At 40.8% G+C, this 18,276-nt stretch overlaps 2 protein-coding genes across 3 annotated transcripts in view; one reads left to right on the plus strand and one right to left on the minus strand.

The window, feature by feature from the left end:
• The first annotated feature begins 3,232 nt into the window (after positions 1–3,232).
• LOC106878463 (uncharacterized) lies at positions 3,233–9,468 on the plus strand. 2 transcript variants are annotated; one of them, XM_014927678.3, is made up of 2 exons: positions 3,233–3,394; positions 6,073–9,468. In XM_014927678.3, exon 2 carries the CDS (start codon positions 6,215–6,217, stop codon positions 8,618–8,620), a length of 2,406 nt encoding a protein of 801 aa, XP_014783164.2. In that variant the 5' UTR covers positions 3,233–3,394; positions 6,073–6,214; the 3' UTR covers positions 8,621–9,468. The 2 variants fall into 2 exon arrangements, with proteins under 2 accessions (XP_014783164.2, XP_014783165.2); XM_014927679.3 differs by having other exon boundaries at positions 3,329–3,547.
• A 3,260-nt stretch (positions 9,469–12,728) lies between these two features.
• The window catches only part of LOC106878460 (uncharacterized), a 33,807-nt gene continuing 28,259 nt past the window's right edge, over positions 12,729–18,276 (minus strand). Inside the window, exons 13-14 of the mRNA XM_089337898.1 lie at positions 16,535–17,581; positions 12,729–15,631 (exon numbers count right to left, since the gene is read on the minus strand). Of these exons, the coding sequence (XP_089194024.1) occupies positions 15,565–15,631; positions 16,535–17,581 (1,114 nt within the window). The 3' untranslated portion in view covers positions 12,729–15,564. The remainder of the gene's footprint in view (positions 15,632–16,534; positions 17,582–18,276) is intronic.

Genomic DNA, 18,276 nt, shown 5'->3' on the forward strand with positions numbered 1-18,276 from the left:
CGAGTATGAAAGGTGGTGGGAGATCGATTGGAGTGGAGAGATTATAAAAGGAGTTGAGGGGTGGAGGGGAGAGGAGAATGAAGGAGACAGAAGGAGATAATGGATGATAAGGTAAGGAGCGACGAAATGTATGGAGGTGTCAATAGGTTTATGTATAATATGCATATATATATATATATATATATATATATACGTATGTATATATATATATATATATATATATATATATATATATATATATATATATATATGCATTCGCATATATTTCATGACAATTATCAGTATACAGTAATCCCTCGCCATTTCGCGTTTTACTTATCACGCACTAGTACATGGCCCCCACCTCCCCCCAAATTTCGGACCTTGTGCCCAGAGCAGAAAAGAATATGGTATGCTTTGATTGTTCTCTGATGAGAAGCTTCGACCAAGACCAAAAGTCTATCAGGGGAAATACCAGACAGTTCTGTGTGGATCCTTCTGATGTCTCCAGAGTTATAAACACTATGTTTTCTTTTCTACTCTAGGCACAAGGCCCGAAATTTGGCGGGAGGGGCCAGTCAATTAGATCGACCCCAGTAAGCAACTGGTACTTAATTTATCGACCCCGAAAGGATGAAAGGCAAAGTCAAACTCAGAGCATAAAAACAGACGAAATACCGCTAAGCATTTCATCCGGCGTGCCAACGGTTGTGCCAGCTCCTCGCCGCCTTCAACACAATGTTTTCTGCTACGGCGATGGTCTTAGGAATGGTGGCGAGTCACGAAAGTCATACCATGCTACTTCACACCTTTCTACAGAGTCTTACACTTAATACTGCTGGATACGTTGAGATGCTGGAGATAGTTGTTAAGCCCTAGAGGGATGAAGTACGCAGTGGAATGACTAAACATTCTCCAACGAGTCTCGGAAATTTCTCGCAAACAATATGTCACCCATGAATGAACGTCAAACAATCTTTATGATCTTGTAACACCAACAATTCCGGTCTCGCGTTGAATCAGAGATCGAAGCTGAAGGTGGATCCTTAGAACAATCTTAGAAGAAAACTTATCAACAACATCTGTACAATATTTCTATTTAAATACATTTGGTTTTTGCTAGATTAGAAAGTTATTTTATAAATTAGCAAATGTCCTCAGGTACCCTCTGCACTCAGTGTATATATATATATATATATATATATATATATATATATATATATATATATATATATATATATATATATATATATGCATACATACATACTTACATACATACATACATACGTGCGTGTGAATGTATGTGTGTATTACATCTGTGTTAGACATTCACATAAAATCGAGGTTCTTTTTCTAAACCTGTTCCAATTAACAACAACAGCAACAACAATAACATTTAAGAAATTAAATGGAATGAAGTTTTTCCAATTTATTTTCTTCAATTCCTCCACAATCGCAACTGTTAAGAAATCAATCCTCCACCAATCTAATAAACCCATTACTTCTCGCTACGCCTCCTCCCCTCCCCTACTATCCGACACCCAACCACCCCCTTACGCTTCAACCAGTTTTCTCACCCGAGATTTTCATTAGTTTATTCCGAGCTCTAATTAATTGTTTCGTTGTTTGTTTGTTCGTTAATTCGTATTTCTTCAGGAATAAACATCAAACGACTCACAAGAATGGAATGGAATTTCGCACAAGTCCGCATCTTCCCTCCCTAGAACCTCCTATAGAATTCTTCTTTTTCGTTTCCTTCTTCTGCCTCCCCGCCCCCGCCCCCTGCCAAAATATGTCGGCTTGTCACCATGATAGACTTCTGCAGCAAGAACAATAACAGCAATTATTTCTCACATAGGTGCAAGGCTTGTGTCCTGAGGAGGGGGCTGCCGATTCTATCGATCTCCGTCGTCGACATGTTCTCTGTTTCATCGTCGTCAAAAGAAAAGAAGATAATGCTGACGTCAGTGGGATTCGAACTTTGAACATAAACACCCGAAAGAAATACTGCAAAGCATTTTTGCGACACTAACGAATAATAATAATCCTTTCTCTCTCGCGAGACGGGGGTTAGTCGATTACATCGGTTCCCCAGTACATAATTGGTACTTAATTTATCGACTCCGAAAAGAGGAAAAGCAATGCACGTAAGAAGGTGTTAGCTATAAATTCCTCAGCAGTTCCTGTTCTTATTTGCAGTTTCAATGTGTTGAACTGGAATATGAGCGAAACAAGGAGGATTGACAGGAAAATCCGTAAGCTGCTGACTTACAATAAGATGCACCACCGAAAGGCAGACGCAGATCGTCTTTACCTACCCAGAGCTCACGGAGGTCGAGGTTTGATCCAATTTGAAATCTCCAATAAAACCACCACAATTGGACTGGCAAAATATCTTGAAACATCTAACGACTGGATGCTAAAGCCTGTTGAAAACCATAAAAGACGTAAGAAACTTCATTCTGTTATGAAGGAGGGCAAAATATTTTCAAGTGAGTTTATGCATAATACCCAGGTTGAACAGAACGAGAGAAGTGCAGCAACTGCAGTTGCAAAGAAGGTGAAATCAATAGCAAAGCAAAATACGTTTGAACAATTGGCTGGGAATAAAAACCTCTGCATGGCCAATATGTGGCCCGTAACAAACAAGCTGATGTGGACCAGAAGCAAACCCATCAATGGCTACGGAACTCAGGGCTAAAGGCAGAGAGTGAAGGCTTTATCAAAAGTGACAAAGACGTAGCTATCCCGCAGTCGCTCTCTCGCTGACTTGTTCCTGTTATTGTTGCTGCAATTGTTTAATCCCAGACAAACTCTGAGAATTTTGATCAAAGACATTCCAGCAATGGCGGGAGAACTTTGGACCACATCATCCAAAATGGCCTTGAATTTTAAACGCTAACGCGTGACTTGAGGGATCTTTCGCTATTTTTAGCCAGTCGATGTTATTGTTGATGCTGTTCATGATGATGATGATGATGATGTTGCTGATGAATGTGATGCAGTGGCGGTGGTGAAGGTGAGGGCTGAAGAAGAACTAAAGAGGAGGAGGAGGGAGAGGCGGGAACAACAGGGGAGTCGCATTAGACGTTGCTGTCGTCGCTGTCGAGGTTGCCGTTGGAGGCGGGGGCGATTTCGGAAGAAGAAGAAGAAGAAGAAGAAGAAGAAGAAGAAGAAGAAGCTGATGATGATGATGATGATGATGATGATGATGAAATAATGAATTTTAAAGAGATTAGGAATGTAAATTAAAGACGAGAATAGAAGTGTGGCAGGCAGAGGAGGTGATGTGTATGGGTGGAATGGTGCGGTGATTCGGTTATTTCAGTGGCAGCTGTCGCGCGAAGACGTCAACCCGAAGCCCAGAGTGACGACGCTCTGTGATGACACGAACCTGTAGCACAGACAGCCGTTGGTGAGTAGTGTTCCTCTTGTTGTTTTCATTGCTGTTACATAGCGACTCAACCAAGGCGAGAAGGTTTCTGTGGCGAATTATTTGAGGAAAGAAAATAGTATTTCGTTCCGGCTTCAATCTGTTTCCATGTCTGTCGATATGATTTCTCTTTAGGTTTGTTTGTTTGTTTGTTTGTTTGTTTGCTTACCTGTGTTTATCATTTCTCATCTATACATGCATACATAAACCCACATACTTATATTATATATATGTATGTACATATGTGTGTGTGTATATATATTTATACATACATATATACATATATTCATACATACATACATATATATGCGCGTGTACACACACACACAATGGTTTCGGGCCTTGTGCCTAGAGTAAACAAGAATAAATAAAAGTCTTTTACAAGAAACATGGATCCGATCCTTCTCTCGCAGTTCTTACAAAATGTCTGGCACATAAAAAGACCTGAGTTATTTTCTTTTCTTTTATAACTTAAAAGTAAGCAAACAATAAGGTTTCGGTCCCAAATAGAGTCGATTAAATACAATTCTTACTAAAACTGGACAAGCCTCTAAGAATGTGTCTTTGAGGTGATCATTTTCTCAATTTGTGACTGTTTTTAATGAAACGAGTCTCTGTTTTGAGCAATAAGATATGTCGAACTTTGCCAACAGTTGGTAGAATTAATGTTTTACCAATTCTGTGGGCCTTGCTGGATTTAGTAATCAGTCATAAAATTAAGAAACACGTAAGTCATCCTTTTCTGGCAGATGTAAACATATTTAACAACGTTTGCAAAATCGATTTTGAAATTCTTTAAAATAAGATAAATTTGCATTTGCCTTGTCAGAACGATTCTTTTTTTCCAAGAGTTCTTCTAATCTTAAAGATTTCATAGATTCGTTGGAAAACACTTTTTGGGGCAAATCAGCTCCATTGTGAAGGGTTTGTTTGCAGATAACGGACCACAGAAATCACTTGAATGACAAACGTATTATTCGGTTGTGTCAAGGTTGTCTTTATAGAAATCATGTGATCGCAGCTATATGTGTTTCTTTCTTTTTTTCATATTAGTAATTAAATAAGATTCCGCTATCTCTGCGTTCAACACAAGTAGCCATATACAAACAACAGACAATCTTCATTCTTTTTACCTTTCTCACGCCGCTACCCTCTTCCACTCCCTAGCCTTCTAGCACTCCTCTTCTCTATTTCAATCCCCAGCCCAAGAAGGCAACAGATTCGCCCTCCTTGTCGGTGGGAAAGAGATCACTGATTTAGATTAAAAACCTTATAATCAAATCTGTTTAACTTTGTCGCTGTGAGCTGTTTCACTACCGACAAGGTCACCTGATTACAAAATAATCTGCCTGATCAGGGTGGATATTGTGTAAAAACCAACCCACCCGAGTGAAATCTTATCAATCCTCGGTAAATAAAAAGAACTGGTCAACATCGGATTAACATTGAATAGAAGTTTACCCGGTCACGGCTTACCTAGGGTTAAACGACAAGTGTAATCTAGTCAGTTCATTAATATTCCCGCAACAAAAATATTACACTTCATCGCATTTTGTCTACTTTGTTAAACTGCTGTTGGGGGTGGGGGTGCTTGATCAATTTGAATCAATCCAACGCATTCGATAGGGTCGACCATCGCTACTTAGAAAGCGTCCTGAGAGCAGGCGGCGTCCGGACCCGTTTTCAGAGGCTGGATCGCTGCAAGGCACAGCACAGTGGTACATGCTCAGTGGTCAAAGTAAACCTTTGTAGTCATTTCCCTTCCTTTTCATTGAATACTGCATTTCGCCCGTCTTTACGTTCTGAGTTCAAATTCCATCGAGGTAGATTTTGCCTTTCATCCTTTCGAGGGTCGATGAAATAAGTACCAATTGAGCGTTGGGGGTCGATGTAATCGACTAACTCCCCGCATCCCGCGTCCCCTAAATTGCTGGCTTTGTGCCTAAAGCAGAAAGGATTTATCACTGTTGTTGTTGTTGTTGTTTAATCCCAGCTCAGCTTTTGAATAGTAGATCGATAGTCAAGGACCGTCAAGCAGTGAATATTTCGCCTGCATTATCTGACGTGTCCTTCCTTTGTAACACGGTATGATGTGATTGAAAGGAGGTTTGGCTGCTACTCCTTGCAAAACGAATCGATCGAGTACGAGGAAGCACTATCTATAGATTCTTTGAGGAATTCCACTCCAAAGTAGTCTCTTGTCTTCCATTATAATTCTATTACGTCACCATTTACATCTCGTCTGCTTTATGGAAAAAATTTATGAATCTCTCGTATTTTACTGCTTCATTATTTTAATGATGTTTTTCACTGAAAACGAATCCGAACAAGGTTTGAACACAGAACGCGGAGAGCCGCAACTAGATGCTGCAGCTACTTTGTCGATAATTCTGCCAAATCAACGAGAAATCCACTACGTGGTCGCTCCACCGGCTAGAAACAGCGACTAAGCCTCTTTCCAATTACACTTAAGGAAGGGCACATTGGATAAAGGGATTCGGGGTGCACTGTGTCTGGAGAAAGGGCCGAGATAGTCATGGGTGAAATGCCTTTGGTCAACAGGGGGTGGGCAACCTAGGATCAAATGACAACAACAAAATAATGTCAGGTGGGAATAATATTTGTAAATTCTGTATTTTCTTCTTTTTCTCTTTCTCTAGAAAAGATGCTGAAAAGACTTGGAGAACAAAGGAAACTACAGAGGGCAGCAGATGATTATAACATATAACATATATTACATGGAACAGTAACCAAGAAATAAGAAAGTCAGGTGAAAACACGAGCTCTCCATACAAAGAAGCAATGTTGCCATCTTATGTGCCAGATTTTGATTCACAAGAATCTCAACAATTGCCGCCATATTTGAACAGATGCAACATGTTAAATGGCCGTAATTTGTCTTTTCCAGAATCAATGCAACAGTATGATGTTTCTAAACGATTCGCACCACAACAATTTGAAATGAAACGTGAAAATGTTAACAGACGGACAAGAAATATGCCATATTTCCATGACGATGATGACGATCGAACTCTTCTTCTGACTTATGATGGCGGCAGGATTTTGCGGCCGCAGTCTTTTCATGAAATACCAACCAGTTGCACGGAAGATAAAATGAACAATCAGATAAATTTCTGCAGTAAAAGAAGAAGCCATGCGGAACCTTTAGAAAGCTCTCTAATGACAGAAGACAGCAAGGATCTCGCAGAAAATTCTCTTGCGTTAATCCGAGTCCCGAGACATGATGGAGAAATTTCCTTACGACAACAGACACCATTACACTCGGACATGCTTCACTCTCAAAAAAATTATCCACAACAATCGAACTTTTCGTTTGTTCCTCGCAAATCGTTTTTAAACCCATTTTTAAACCCTCATTTACAAAGATATAACAATTTTCATAAATATACTCCAAATCGACCTCCTTTTCCAACTGGGTTCCCGAATTTTATTAATAACCCTTTCAGGCAAAATTGCCCACCTTTTCGAATGAACCCGTGTGGTTGTAACTGTTATACGCAGCCCACACGATTCCCAACGCAAGAATATTGTAGATTCCCTACACACCGAATGAAGTTATCAAATCCAACACGAGATTATGAGTGGGATTTCATTAACGATGCTGACGATGACAATTACCACTGGAACCAGAATGACGTGGAACCGCGGACACATTTTGAGTTCTCCAACTATCAAAGGAGGAAGCATCAGAATAATTTTGGTTTAAGTCAGCCCATTTATTGCCATGACGCAATCAGCCTCCAAGAGATCTCGGCGGATCCTTATAGTTCTAACTTTAATAATGAAACCGATATTGATAAAATTGAAGAAGAATATTTTACTTATTTGCAGAAAACAATTCCCAATTTCAACGTTCTGCCAAAAAAATCCAATCTTAAAATAGCGTCCCTGATACCGGAGAAGAAAGAGAAGTCTTTGACGAATTCCACTTTTGCGTCATCGAACCAAACAAGAAATAACTTTGGCGACTCCCATCAGACTGCTCGGTCTTTGATGCTGATGCGTCTTCTCAAGGTTCTTGAAGAAAATATAGACATGTCGAATTACTCAATGGACTTTCAAGAAAATTACGTTGACAGCCATGGCAGGCTGGTCGATCCCTTTCAGACGTACATAACGGATTTAGAAGAGAATAAACTAAAATCCCAAATAAGAGACGAAGCATTTGTTCAAGAAACCTTGTCATCTCGCCCACCTGTCGTGGTTTTACGCAATCGCCGGAGTGACGTCATAACCCTTGATGAAGGTGTCACTCTTAAAAGTTCAGCGAAGTATATGGAAAAGAAGGAAGACGATTACGGAAAGAACATAAAGCTAAGTAATGCATCTCTGCATGATTATGTCAACAGATCTTTGGACGTTCCTGTCAGACATCAACAAACACACCAAACACAACAACAACAACAACGAGAAGAACATCCTATTCTTCAATCACATCCCGAAGTAATAGTTGAGACGATAAGAAGAGAAAGGAATGTTCGAGAAGATTTTAGTGAGCCGCCATCTTTCACTGTCCCAGGAGTACATGAGAGATTTTTTAAAACATCGGTTGAACAACCAATTGATATGGTAACTCCATGGGAAAAAGAAAGAGAATTTCAAAGATATAACATGTTTAAACCCCAATTTGTTCCTGAAAATAGAATTTACTCCAATACCGCTCAAATTCCGCTTAGTCGTGACATTTTTGATGGTGAAACTTGCAAAAGAGATGTGATAAATATATCACAACAACGTTTGATCAGAAAGAATGGAGATCCAAATGAAATTCCATACGAAACTATGGCGGAGTATTTCCAATCGTCTGCTGCTGATATTAACCCACGTGTAAATACGAAATACGTCTTTTTGAAAGACCCAAATTCAGAAGGAATCCAAGAAGATATTTTAAACAAACTGAAATGTCAGAGCAAATTGCGATCATTCGATGAAAAACCCTTTGTAACAGAAGTCCCGGATGAAAGTGATGCAGAGAATGAAGTTGAACGGGAAAGTGAGTCTTTTGGTCGCCAGTCGTTCATGGCACTGAAACAACGTTTCGAAACAGAAAAACATGTTCAGTTCGTCGATGAAGATAACAATGACTCTTATAAAAAGTATCCTTATTTCAAGAGCCGTGTCGATAACAACGACTATTCCTATTTGATGAGGCGTATCGAAACAATAGCAAACCAAAAATATTATTGATTTTTGGCGATAAAAAAGGCAGAAAAATAATATATTATAAATTCTATTTATACATTCAATTAAAGTTATCAGAGAACGACGGTATATAGTTTCGGCATTTAATACTCTGAGTTCAAATCCTGCCGAAGCCATCTTTTACGTTTCAACTTTCTAGAATCGATCAAATAAACTACAAATCAATTAACGGAGGTCGTAATAATATACAAACTCGTGGCATCGTATTTATGTTAGAAAATCAGTATTTGCACTGAAAATAAGATAAATAATCAGCTAAATTTCTTTAGAAAGAGATATCAGGCGGAAGGTTTAGTAAGCGACGGTTTTGATAGAAGATGGCAAAGATGTCGATGTAACGAACGAAGTCTGTTGGCCATGGGACACCTTTAGCTCTGTTGGGCGAATTAATTAATCGGTAATTGGATGAATAAGGTAAAAATCATTAATCTTGCATGTAGAAATAGAGAACACTGAAACGCTGAAGATTACCACACACACACACACACACACACACACACACACACACACACACACAATGTCTGTTTTTATGTTCTGTTATAAGAGAAACGATTTCGCATTAATCTGATGAGTTACATCTTTACTTTTGTAGAGTACAAACTTATTATTCTTTAACAAGAATATTATAGATAGTGACTTCGAAGTCACAATCAATAACATTCTTTCTAAAGAATAATATATACGCAAGTGTACAAGGTGCCATAAAGAATATGTCATTGTTCCTGCCATGGTTCATTAAAACAGTTCCGGGATTTGGACTCGTCCTTATTGCTTAGAACTGTTGATGAAACCATTTTAAAAGTTAATAAAAGAAAAACAAGACCAGCTCCAAATTTTGATTCATTTTTGTGTTTTTACTGAATTTTATTAATATTCTGCACCAATATATAAACCCGCAAATATATGTCTACATGTGCACATGTATATATATATGTATATGTATATATGTATATGTGTGTGTATAAATATAATATACCAAGTGTATTCCAGAGGTTTTGAGACTTTTTCAGTGGGGGGGGGGGACTTATTAATCTCCCCCCAGTCCCAAAACTCTAATCTCCTTCAAAGTAAGATCGTCTGCTTTCGACGTATTTGTTGTAGGGCTTCGTTCACTTTGTGAAGATCCCATAATAGTCTTTCAAAGTGAACGTATCCATGATTCCTGTCACAGCCTCCTGATGTTTTCTTTCAACTTGGGCGAAGAGGGACCAAGGTCTGGACTGTTGCCATGCTGGGGCACCATCTTGAAGAATTTTAGCCGAAGGGATCGACTCCAACACTTCTTTTATTTTTTTAAACCCTTGTTCTAAACCTATCGATCTCTTTTGCTGGCCCCACCCCCAGCAACAAATATATTACATGTTTAATGCCAAAACACTTTGCTAATAGACTTCTTCTTTCTATGCGGTCTGGTTGTTAGGGAAACCTGATCTAAGACATTCCATCCGTGACTCTTCCGTTTTTCTCGAACAATAGGAGACCCAGGATCGCGTTATTTAACGGATTCTATTTACCTTAAAGAGAAAACATTGTGATTTGAGGGATATTCAGTTGCTATTTCTAGCAGGTTCGTGTGAACACACAGTGGCTTCCTCGTTGGTTCGTGTTTTAAAGGTAGAGTGGTATAATAGTGTGTGTGTGTGTGTGTGTGTGTGTGTGTGTGTATTAGTGTAGGTCTGGAGGTGAATGGGTGGACATTTAAAGGGCGAAGGGGATGGGGTTATCTGTGCAGTGTGTGTGTGTGTAAGGGTGGGTGAGGCGTGAGATATCAGCGGGTTGTTCTGTGTGTGTGTGTTTGTGTGTGTGTGTGTGTGTAAGTGGGTGCAGTGTGGAGGGGTGGTAGTAAGATAACGAGGTGGTGGAGTCGGTGAGCGAGATAGTTGGGGAGGGGTGATAGGAGGAAGGGCGTGAGGCTGAAGATGTAAACAAACATAAAAGTCTCATGGGAAAAGTAAACAGACAAAAACAAAAAGCAGGAAAAATATCTGCTTACAGGCTGTTGTTGATGATGATGATGATAATGATGATGATGTTAAGTGCCATGTCAATTCTGATCGGGCAATTATTTATCCACCTGAGCGCCAAGGAAGGAGCGACCTGATTGTGGGACCTCCAAGATTGTGGCAGGTAGGGAGTTAAGGAACATTGGTCGCAAGTTACGTAGGGAAGCTGGACAAACAAGCAAAGCCATTTTCACCGCCTCCGGACTTTTTCATGTACCGAAAACCACCAGAAATCTTTGTGACCCATGGCTTCCGTCCAAGAACCCCTGAAACTGCCTCCTCACGGGAGTTTGAGGCTTCAACGGGTCCAAAAGTACATGACGTTAGACATGAGTTGTGTTATATATATATATATATATATATATATATATATATATATATATATATATATATATATATATATGTATGTGTGTGTATGTTATATATATGTATATATACATATATATATATATATATATATATATATATATATATATATATATATATATATATATATACATACATACATATGTATGTATGTATATATATATATATATATATATATATATACATATACATATGTATTATATATATATATATATATATATATATATATATATACATATACATATGTATTATATATATATATATATATATATATATATATATATATATATATATATATATGCCTATACGTATATGTGCATATATACATGTGTGTGTCTTTACAGACGCGCACACATATGCAGACGATACTATCAGCCGAAACCGTACAACTATATCCGATTCTTCAAGCACTTCAGTTCTGTCTTTGTACATATTCTTACTAGATTGCTGACTCTTAGCAGTGGTTTCTATCATTGTGCTTCTGTGCCATTTTTTATCATTAATAAAACTGTCGGCATTTTTGACGACACGGGTATGCTAGTATGTGTGTGTGTGAGTGTATATAGATACACACACACATACACATTCAGTTATGAGTTAGTGTTGTAAACATTATCGACCCATCTATACATGCAAACATACACAGACTCATATTTATGTTGATGTATGCGTGTGTTTGTATAGGTGTGTGTGTTTGTATAGGTGTGTGTGTTTGTATAGGTGTGTGTGTGTGTGTGTGTGTGTGTGTGTGTGTGTGTGTGTGTGTGTGTGTGTGTGTAGGTATGAGAAATTAAACGAATGATTTCTTTACTGTTTTCCTTGTTTTATTCAACCAATCATGGTCCTGCAAATATCGAGTCCTGTTCCTGTCTTATCTTGTCAACTTGTCACATCTTAATCTCTATTACATAACATCTCAGTCATTTCTTCCAGTCTGCATTTACTTTGCTTATTTTTCTGTGGGGAAGTCGGGGGTTGTACAAGTGTCAGCGACCCTTGTATCTGTATTACGTACCTACAAAAGTAACTGGATTGCGCAGAATCACAGTGATTTACTAGATTTCACTTCGAGGGATCACTACCTGACCCTTAAGACAGAAATCTTGAAGCTCACGTGACGTTTACATTTGGAATATATATATATTTCTCGATGTTCTGTGGTCTGAGACACACCTGCAGGGCAAGGGACTGTGACGCTGCATCTAGTGTCTAAGGGGTTTCGGGTTCAACCCCGCTGCGTGACACGTTGGACAAGAATCTTCCTGACCGACCAATGATTGCGTCTTTTCTTTTTGCTGAGTCAGAAAGAAAAGCTTGTCGAAGGGTTGATCCTGCAGCTACACACAAAGGATCTCAAGTTGTTCGGAGAAAGTTGAGATGTTGTACATTTATTTAAATCTCTCCATCAAAAGAGACGCTTATCCATGGAAAAGGATGGCCGCTTGGGCCGATACAGCTTTGCAGAAGCTCAAAGTGCCAGAACAAATACCGCAAGGCACTGTGCTTGATCCTTCCAACAGTTCTTACCAGTCTACCGGCCCCCATTGGTGTTTGTTTATCGACATCGAGAAGACCAAGGGCAAAGTTGATCCGGGCGGGATTCGAACTCGGATCACTCAAAGAATTCAGAGAGAGAGAGGAAGAGAGAGAGAGGAAGAGAGAGAGAGAGGGGGAGAGAGCAAATAAGACACAAAATAAAAGGGAAATTTATTTTATTTCCGCTGTTTTTTTTTTTTTATTGTAAGGTCGAGTTTATTTTTATTGATCTATTTATTTATTTTACAAAAGAAAGTCTGTTCGCCATTCTTCAATCAAATGAGATACAAAAGAATAAAAAAATACTCAAGAATGAATTTATTGTCCCCATCACGAACCTGAGAGAGAGAGAGAGAGAGAGAGAGAGAGAGAGAGAGAGAGAGAGAGAGAGAGAGAGAGAGAGAGAGTGTGTGTGTGTGTGTGGAAAGGAGAGAGGGAGAGAAAGAGAAAGAGAAAGAAAACTGATGCAACTACTGCAGTGGTGGTCTCGGTGGTAGTTCTTGTGGAAGTAAAAGTAGCAGCAGCAGCAGCAGTAGTAGTAGTGGTAGTAGTAGTGGTAGTGGTAGTGGTAGTGGTGGTGATGGTAGTGATGGTGGTAACTGTGATGGCAGTGGTGGTTATGGTGACTGTGGTGGTGGTAAGAGGAGCTGACATAGAAGTGTTCCCCAAACAGCAACAGTATTGAAGCCATCACAGTGTTGTTGTTGTTGTTGTCACTCTTCACCGAGCAGAACGCTGTGAACAAAGGCCAGCCATGACCATCACGCCATTCCAACATCTGCAGCGATACACAACGGATTCTCCATCGTCAGTTTCGACGATGACAGTTCAAGTGTCGGATCAACAGAAACGAGCAACCGCTGAGCGGTTGAGTATACCTTAGATGCTTAAACCTTTACGTAATTCCCAAACAAAATCAGTGTGACGTAGTGTGGAACAAGGTTGTATCTTTAAACTACAGGTACAATCCACCCGACCGGATTCCGAACAGTTTCCACCCACCCACTTCCATTCCCACTCGATGCTAGCAGACATGTATTGAATCCTTCACCATTGAAACCGAACATGTCTTTACCGTTTCTTTTTTCTTTACTTGTTTCAGTGATTAGACTGCGGCCATGCTGGGGCATCGTCTTGAATAACTTTAATCGAACGAATTGACGCCGGCACTTTTTAACGCTTGGCACTTACTGTATCGTGCTCTTTTGCCGAACCGTTACGGAGACGTAAACACACCAACGCCGGTTGTCAAGCGGTGGTGAGGGAAAAACACACACACACATACCTGTGTGAGTGTGTGTGTGTGTGTGTGTGTGTGTGTGTGTGTGTGTGTGTGTGTGTATGACGGGCTTGTTTCAATTTCCATGTACCAAATCCACTCGCACCGGTTTGGTCGGCCCGGGGCTATGGTAGAAGACACTTGCCCAAGGTGCCACGCAGTAGGGGTGAACCCGAAACCGTATGGTTAGGAAGCAAGCTTCTTACCACACAGCCACGCCCATCTGGCCTAAATATTCTGCTTGCTTTATGATCACACTGACCTGATCCAGTCTCTCACACCTATCCTACAGTGCCATTGTCAAAATTTGTAGCAGCATCATTGACATATCGAAGCTAGAAGCCGATGCATGATTAATTGAAAACTTTGTGAATAGATAAGAATTACATTTAATGGAGTAACCTGACTGCTAAAGGGTTAAGATATCTCACAGTAGGATCGAACCTGTGATCTAGTGGTTACAAAGCAAACTTTATAATGAATGACTTGACCATGCACAGAGCAACTGCATAGAGGAACCCACCCCTCATTGGTTGCTGGTTAATTTATTGACGGTAGAACGAGTGGTTTGAGAGGGATATGGCTGCTATTTTTAGCAGATTCAGTGGCTAAGTATGGATTCTGTCTAAATTTAAAGAGGGAGGTGTGAGTATATGAGAGGTCGCTAGAAACAGCAGCCAAATCTTTATCAGATCAGACATACAAGCAGAACAAAAGGCAGAATGGGTACGGCTGGAACGCCGGATGCTGAGTTTAAACAGCAACAGCGATAACAGCAATATAAAAGGAAAACGATAAGAAGGTGCGTCACTCGATTCGCTGGAAATAGTAGCCAAATCTGCCCTTCAAATCGCAGCTTTCTCGCAGTCCTTGGCTAATGTAACCCTACAAACCCCTAAAACAGATGGGACGGTCATTGCTGGATCGCCTTCCATCACATCCCCTTAGGGATTAACTCGTAATTTATGGGGTCTTATGCACATTTTCCTATTTCATGCCTTCGTCCACAGAGTTTGTGAGAAACCGCAAACGCTGCGAGTTCGATTCCTGGCCGGGAATGTGCATTATCTCCTTGGGCAAGCTACTTTACTTTTAGATGCTCCAATTCACTCTTGTGTAATCTTGCAACGAACAGCGTTCGGTTTAGTGGGGCGGGAAAGGTGGGGGAGGAGTGTGGCCCCCCCCCGTCGCTTACGTGACATAGGAACCCTGGTTAAATGAGCCTGAGTAGGGGACAGTGTCCAAGGCCTTCCCAGCCTCTCCCAGGCTGCTGGGATTGATGCGGTTTGTATTAAAGTTGAATATTTGTTGGGGTGTGGTGGGAAAGAGGAAAGGTTACGAAAGAAGGTGAGGAGGTGATGTGGTGAGGGTGGGCCTGGGTGGGTATTCAGGTATCTGATTCAGAGGAGCAGAGACTGTTGTACAAGGAACGTATTAAGTGGAGAGAGAGAGAGAGAGAGAGAGAGAGCAAATCTGAGAGTTAGAGGTTCTTTGTATGTTCGTAAGTGAGTGTTGGGGAGAAAAGAAGAGGAGGAAGGGTTTTGGTGTCAGAATAAGCAGGGGGAGGACGGTATGCGGTCGAGTAAATAGTGTAAGGGGGGGGGTCTGTTGTTTGGACACGTCCACACCACTCGGACATCACATTGCAAGGGGACATAATCAAGAAGGGAATAGGACGAAGGGTAGCGGAGAGGAGGAGGAAGAGGGGGGGGGCCTTATTGAAAAGCCAGTCGAGTGCGTTGCTGTCAGTTCAGTACTTGATGCCGTTTACTTGGAGTCTCTTGAGTTGTTTTAACAGAGGCCGGAGAGCGTCTGAAGGGAAGAAATTTAAATACAGAAGAAAAAAATAAAATAAATAACAAAACAAATCAATGAAACAAAGATAGAAAAATGAACAGTAAAAAAGAGACAGGCAGCAATGGTGGTGGCAGATTTCGGAAAGCAGGGAAATAATTTACACACACACACACACATATATGTGTGTGTATATGCATATATGTATGTATGTATGTATGTATATGTGTGTATGTATGTATGTATGTGTGTATTTATATATATATATATATATATATATATATATATATATATATATATATATATATATAAATACACACATACATACATACATACATACATATATCTTAATATTTCTAAGTTTCTGGTTTCTAGGAGAGTATTTATATGAGATGAATTGCTTCAGGAATAATTCACTTACCTTAATCCGCGTTTTCCCTCTTATTTTTTTTTTTTTTTTTTGGCTATGAAGGTTTCCAACCATCCTGAGAAGCAGCTTTCCAAGGGAAATAACTTGCAAGAATTGTTAGTATTGCCTAAAGTACCACTGACTATTTCCCTTTAGCATTTAGATTCGCATCGAACCTGTCCAGAAGCAACAGCAGTAATAACATCCCCCTCTCTATCTATCTTTCTATCTTTCTATTTTTAAATGTGCGCGCGCGTGGTTGATTATTATTTTGGATGCGTCTGTATTTGTAATATGAAGTCTGATGTAAGCAGGAAGAAACATGAAAAGTGTGGATGCCCGAACGATGTCAAAGCGATGCCTGGGCGATGCGAGAGCGATGCCAGGGCGACGCGAGAGCGATGCCAGGGCAACGCCAGAACGATGCCAGAGCGATGCCAGAACGATGACAGAGCGATAGAATGTGGCGAAGCGTTTGACAAAGCCGAAGCTGACTGATCTCACATACTTACGTCTTATTAACAATGACGGAGTTCGGTGTCGGAGGCGGTTGTGAATGTACCAGCGATGATGATGATGATGATGGTGGTGGTGGTGGTGGCCGCGGTGCAGCGGTCGTTAACACTGAATGGCGGGGTACATTCATGGCCGGGGCTCCGCTGGGTGCCTTGCTGAGCGCCGGCGGGGCTAGCTGCAACCGACTGGCTTGAGCCCGTTTGTCTTTTTGGACGACTTCTGGCTGGAAGTGGACAGTCGGTTGATACTGCTTAAGGCGTCGAGGCGAGATTGGTTCCCCGCCAGTGCGAGGTCTTTCCGTTGCGAGTTTGAGGTCGGGTTGTTTTATAAGTGTCGGCGGAAGCGGGAGCGGAGGGGGCGGGGGTGACGGTTTTGTCTTGGCTTGCATTTGAACTCGCAACGTTGATGACTTAGGTGCTGCTCTTTCGGGTATGTGTTTATCTACCCGTTGTTGTTGTTCGATCTGACACGAACAAGAGCAAGAACAAGCATCCACTGCAGCAGCAGTAGCAGCGGAAACAGTTGTAGTAGTTGAAGTAGTTGTAGTAGTAGTAGTGGTGGTGGTCGCCGCCGTTGAAGCGGTGGAGTGACCTCGTCTCGTGGCTGCTTTCAACGCAGCCTCGTTGTCATCGCCGCCTTCTTCGTCGCCACCACCGTCATCGCCGTCTTCATCACCGTCATCGCCACCACATTCGTTGTAATACTGGTTGATACGCTCCCTCTTGTTGCCTTCGCCCTCCTCCTCCTCCTCTCCGTACTCTTCCATCTCTTCGCTGTCCGACGGACTGTCCACACTGTAATGGTGTGACTTGCGAGCGCGGCGTCGAAATAAGCGGCGCTGTTGCTGACGAAGACGCACCGTCTCCTCCACGCTCGGACGTTGGGCGTTGAGGTCCGAGTCTGACAGCCAACCGGTCATCCTCCGGTTGTTTTTCCTGACCGCTGGCCTCTGCACTAGAATCGGCGGTAAGGCCACATATTGTTGACCGCTCTTCGGCCGCGCTTTTCGCGTCGCTACACCACCGCGTCGCTGCGCCTTGGTTCTGTGAAACGGATGTTAAGTTAAATTATATAATAATAATAATAATAATAATAATAATAATAATAATAACATTAATAACATTAATTATAATAACAATAACAATGATAGACTTGTTCAGCTTTTGAAGTGGATCCTATTCCGTAGATTTGGATTCCTATTTGAACACCAACAAACCATCTCTACTCACAGATATGTCAATCCTAGCAGACTGCAGCGTTTCGGTAAAAGCACTCGGTAAGTTAAATAAATATAAGGACCTTGAAATAGAGGTCTTTAAAATATAGTATATAAGAACAACTTTACTTGGGATCATCGAAACTTTGGGAACAATTGCAAATGGTGAGCTTAAACATTATGACCAAACACCAGGAGACTCAGAAGTACCAGAACTACGAAAAATGGTTCTCGTGAGTACTGGCCATAGACTGAGACAAACATTGTCAACTTGAAAATAATGGATTCTCTTAAAACCTTCAAAACTGAAATGTTGCACAATTAACAGAATCTTACTTCTCAGATTCTAGTCTCCTCCCCCTACAATACATCATTGCTAATCATAAATAACACCCATAGTAAAACGTCCAACTTGCTGTTACTTGAGGTCTCTGGGTGAGACTTAGAACAGCTTGTACAAAAAAAAAAGCAATACCACCACCACCACCACCGTGAAGGGCAAACGAAGCATCAACGTTTGCG

This window comes from Octopus bimaculoides, chromosome 20 (genome assembly GCF_046866305.1).
Source record: "Octopus bimaculoides isolate indiv1 chromosome 20, ASM4686630v1, whole genome shotgun sequence".
NCBI classification, from domain to species: domain Eukaryota; kingdom Metazoa; phylum Mollusca; class Cephalopoda; order Octopoda; family Octopodidae; genus Octopus; species Octopus bimaculoides.

Excerpts from the sequence above, each read along its gene's own strand:
- LOC106878463 (XM_014927678.3), top strand. The coding sequence starts at position 6,215 with ATGTTGCCATCTTATGTGCCAGATTTTGATTCACAAGAATCTCAACAA.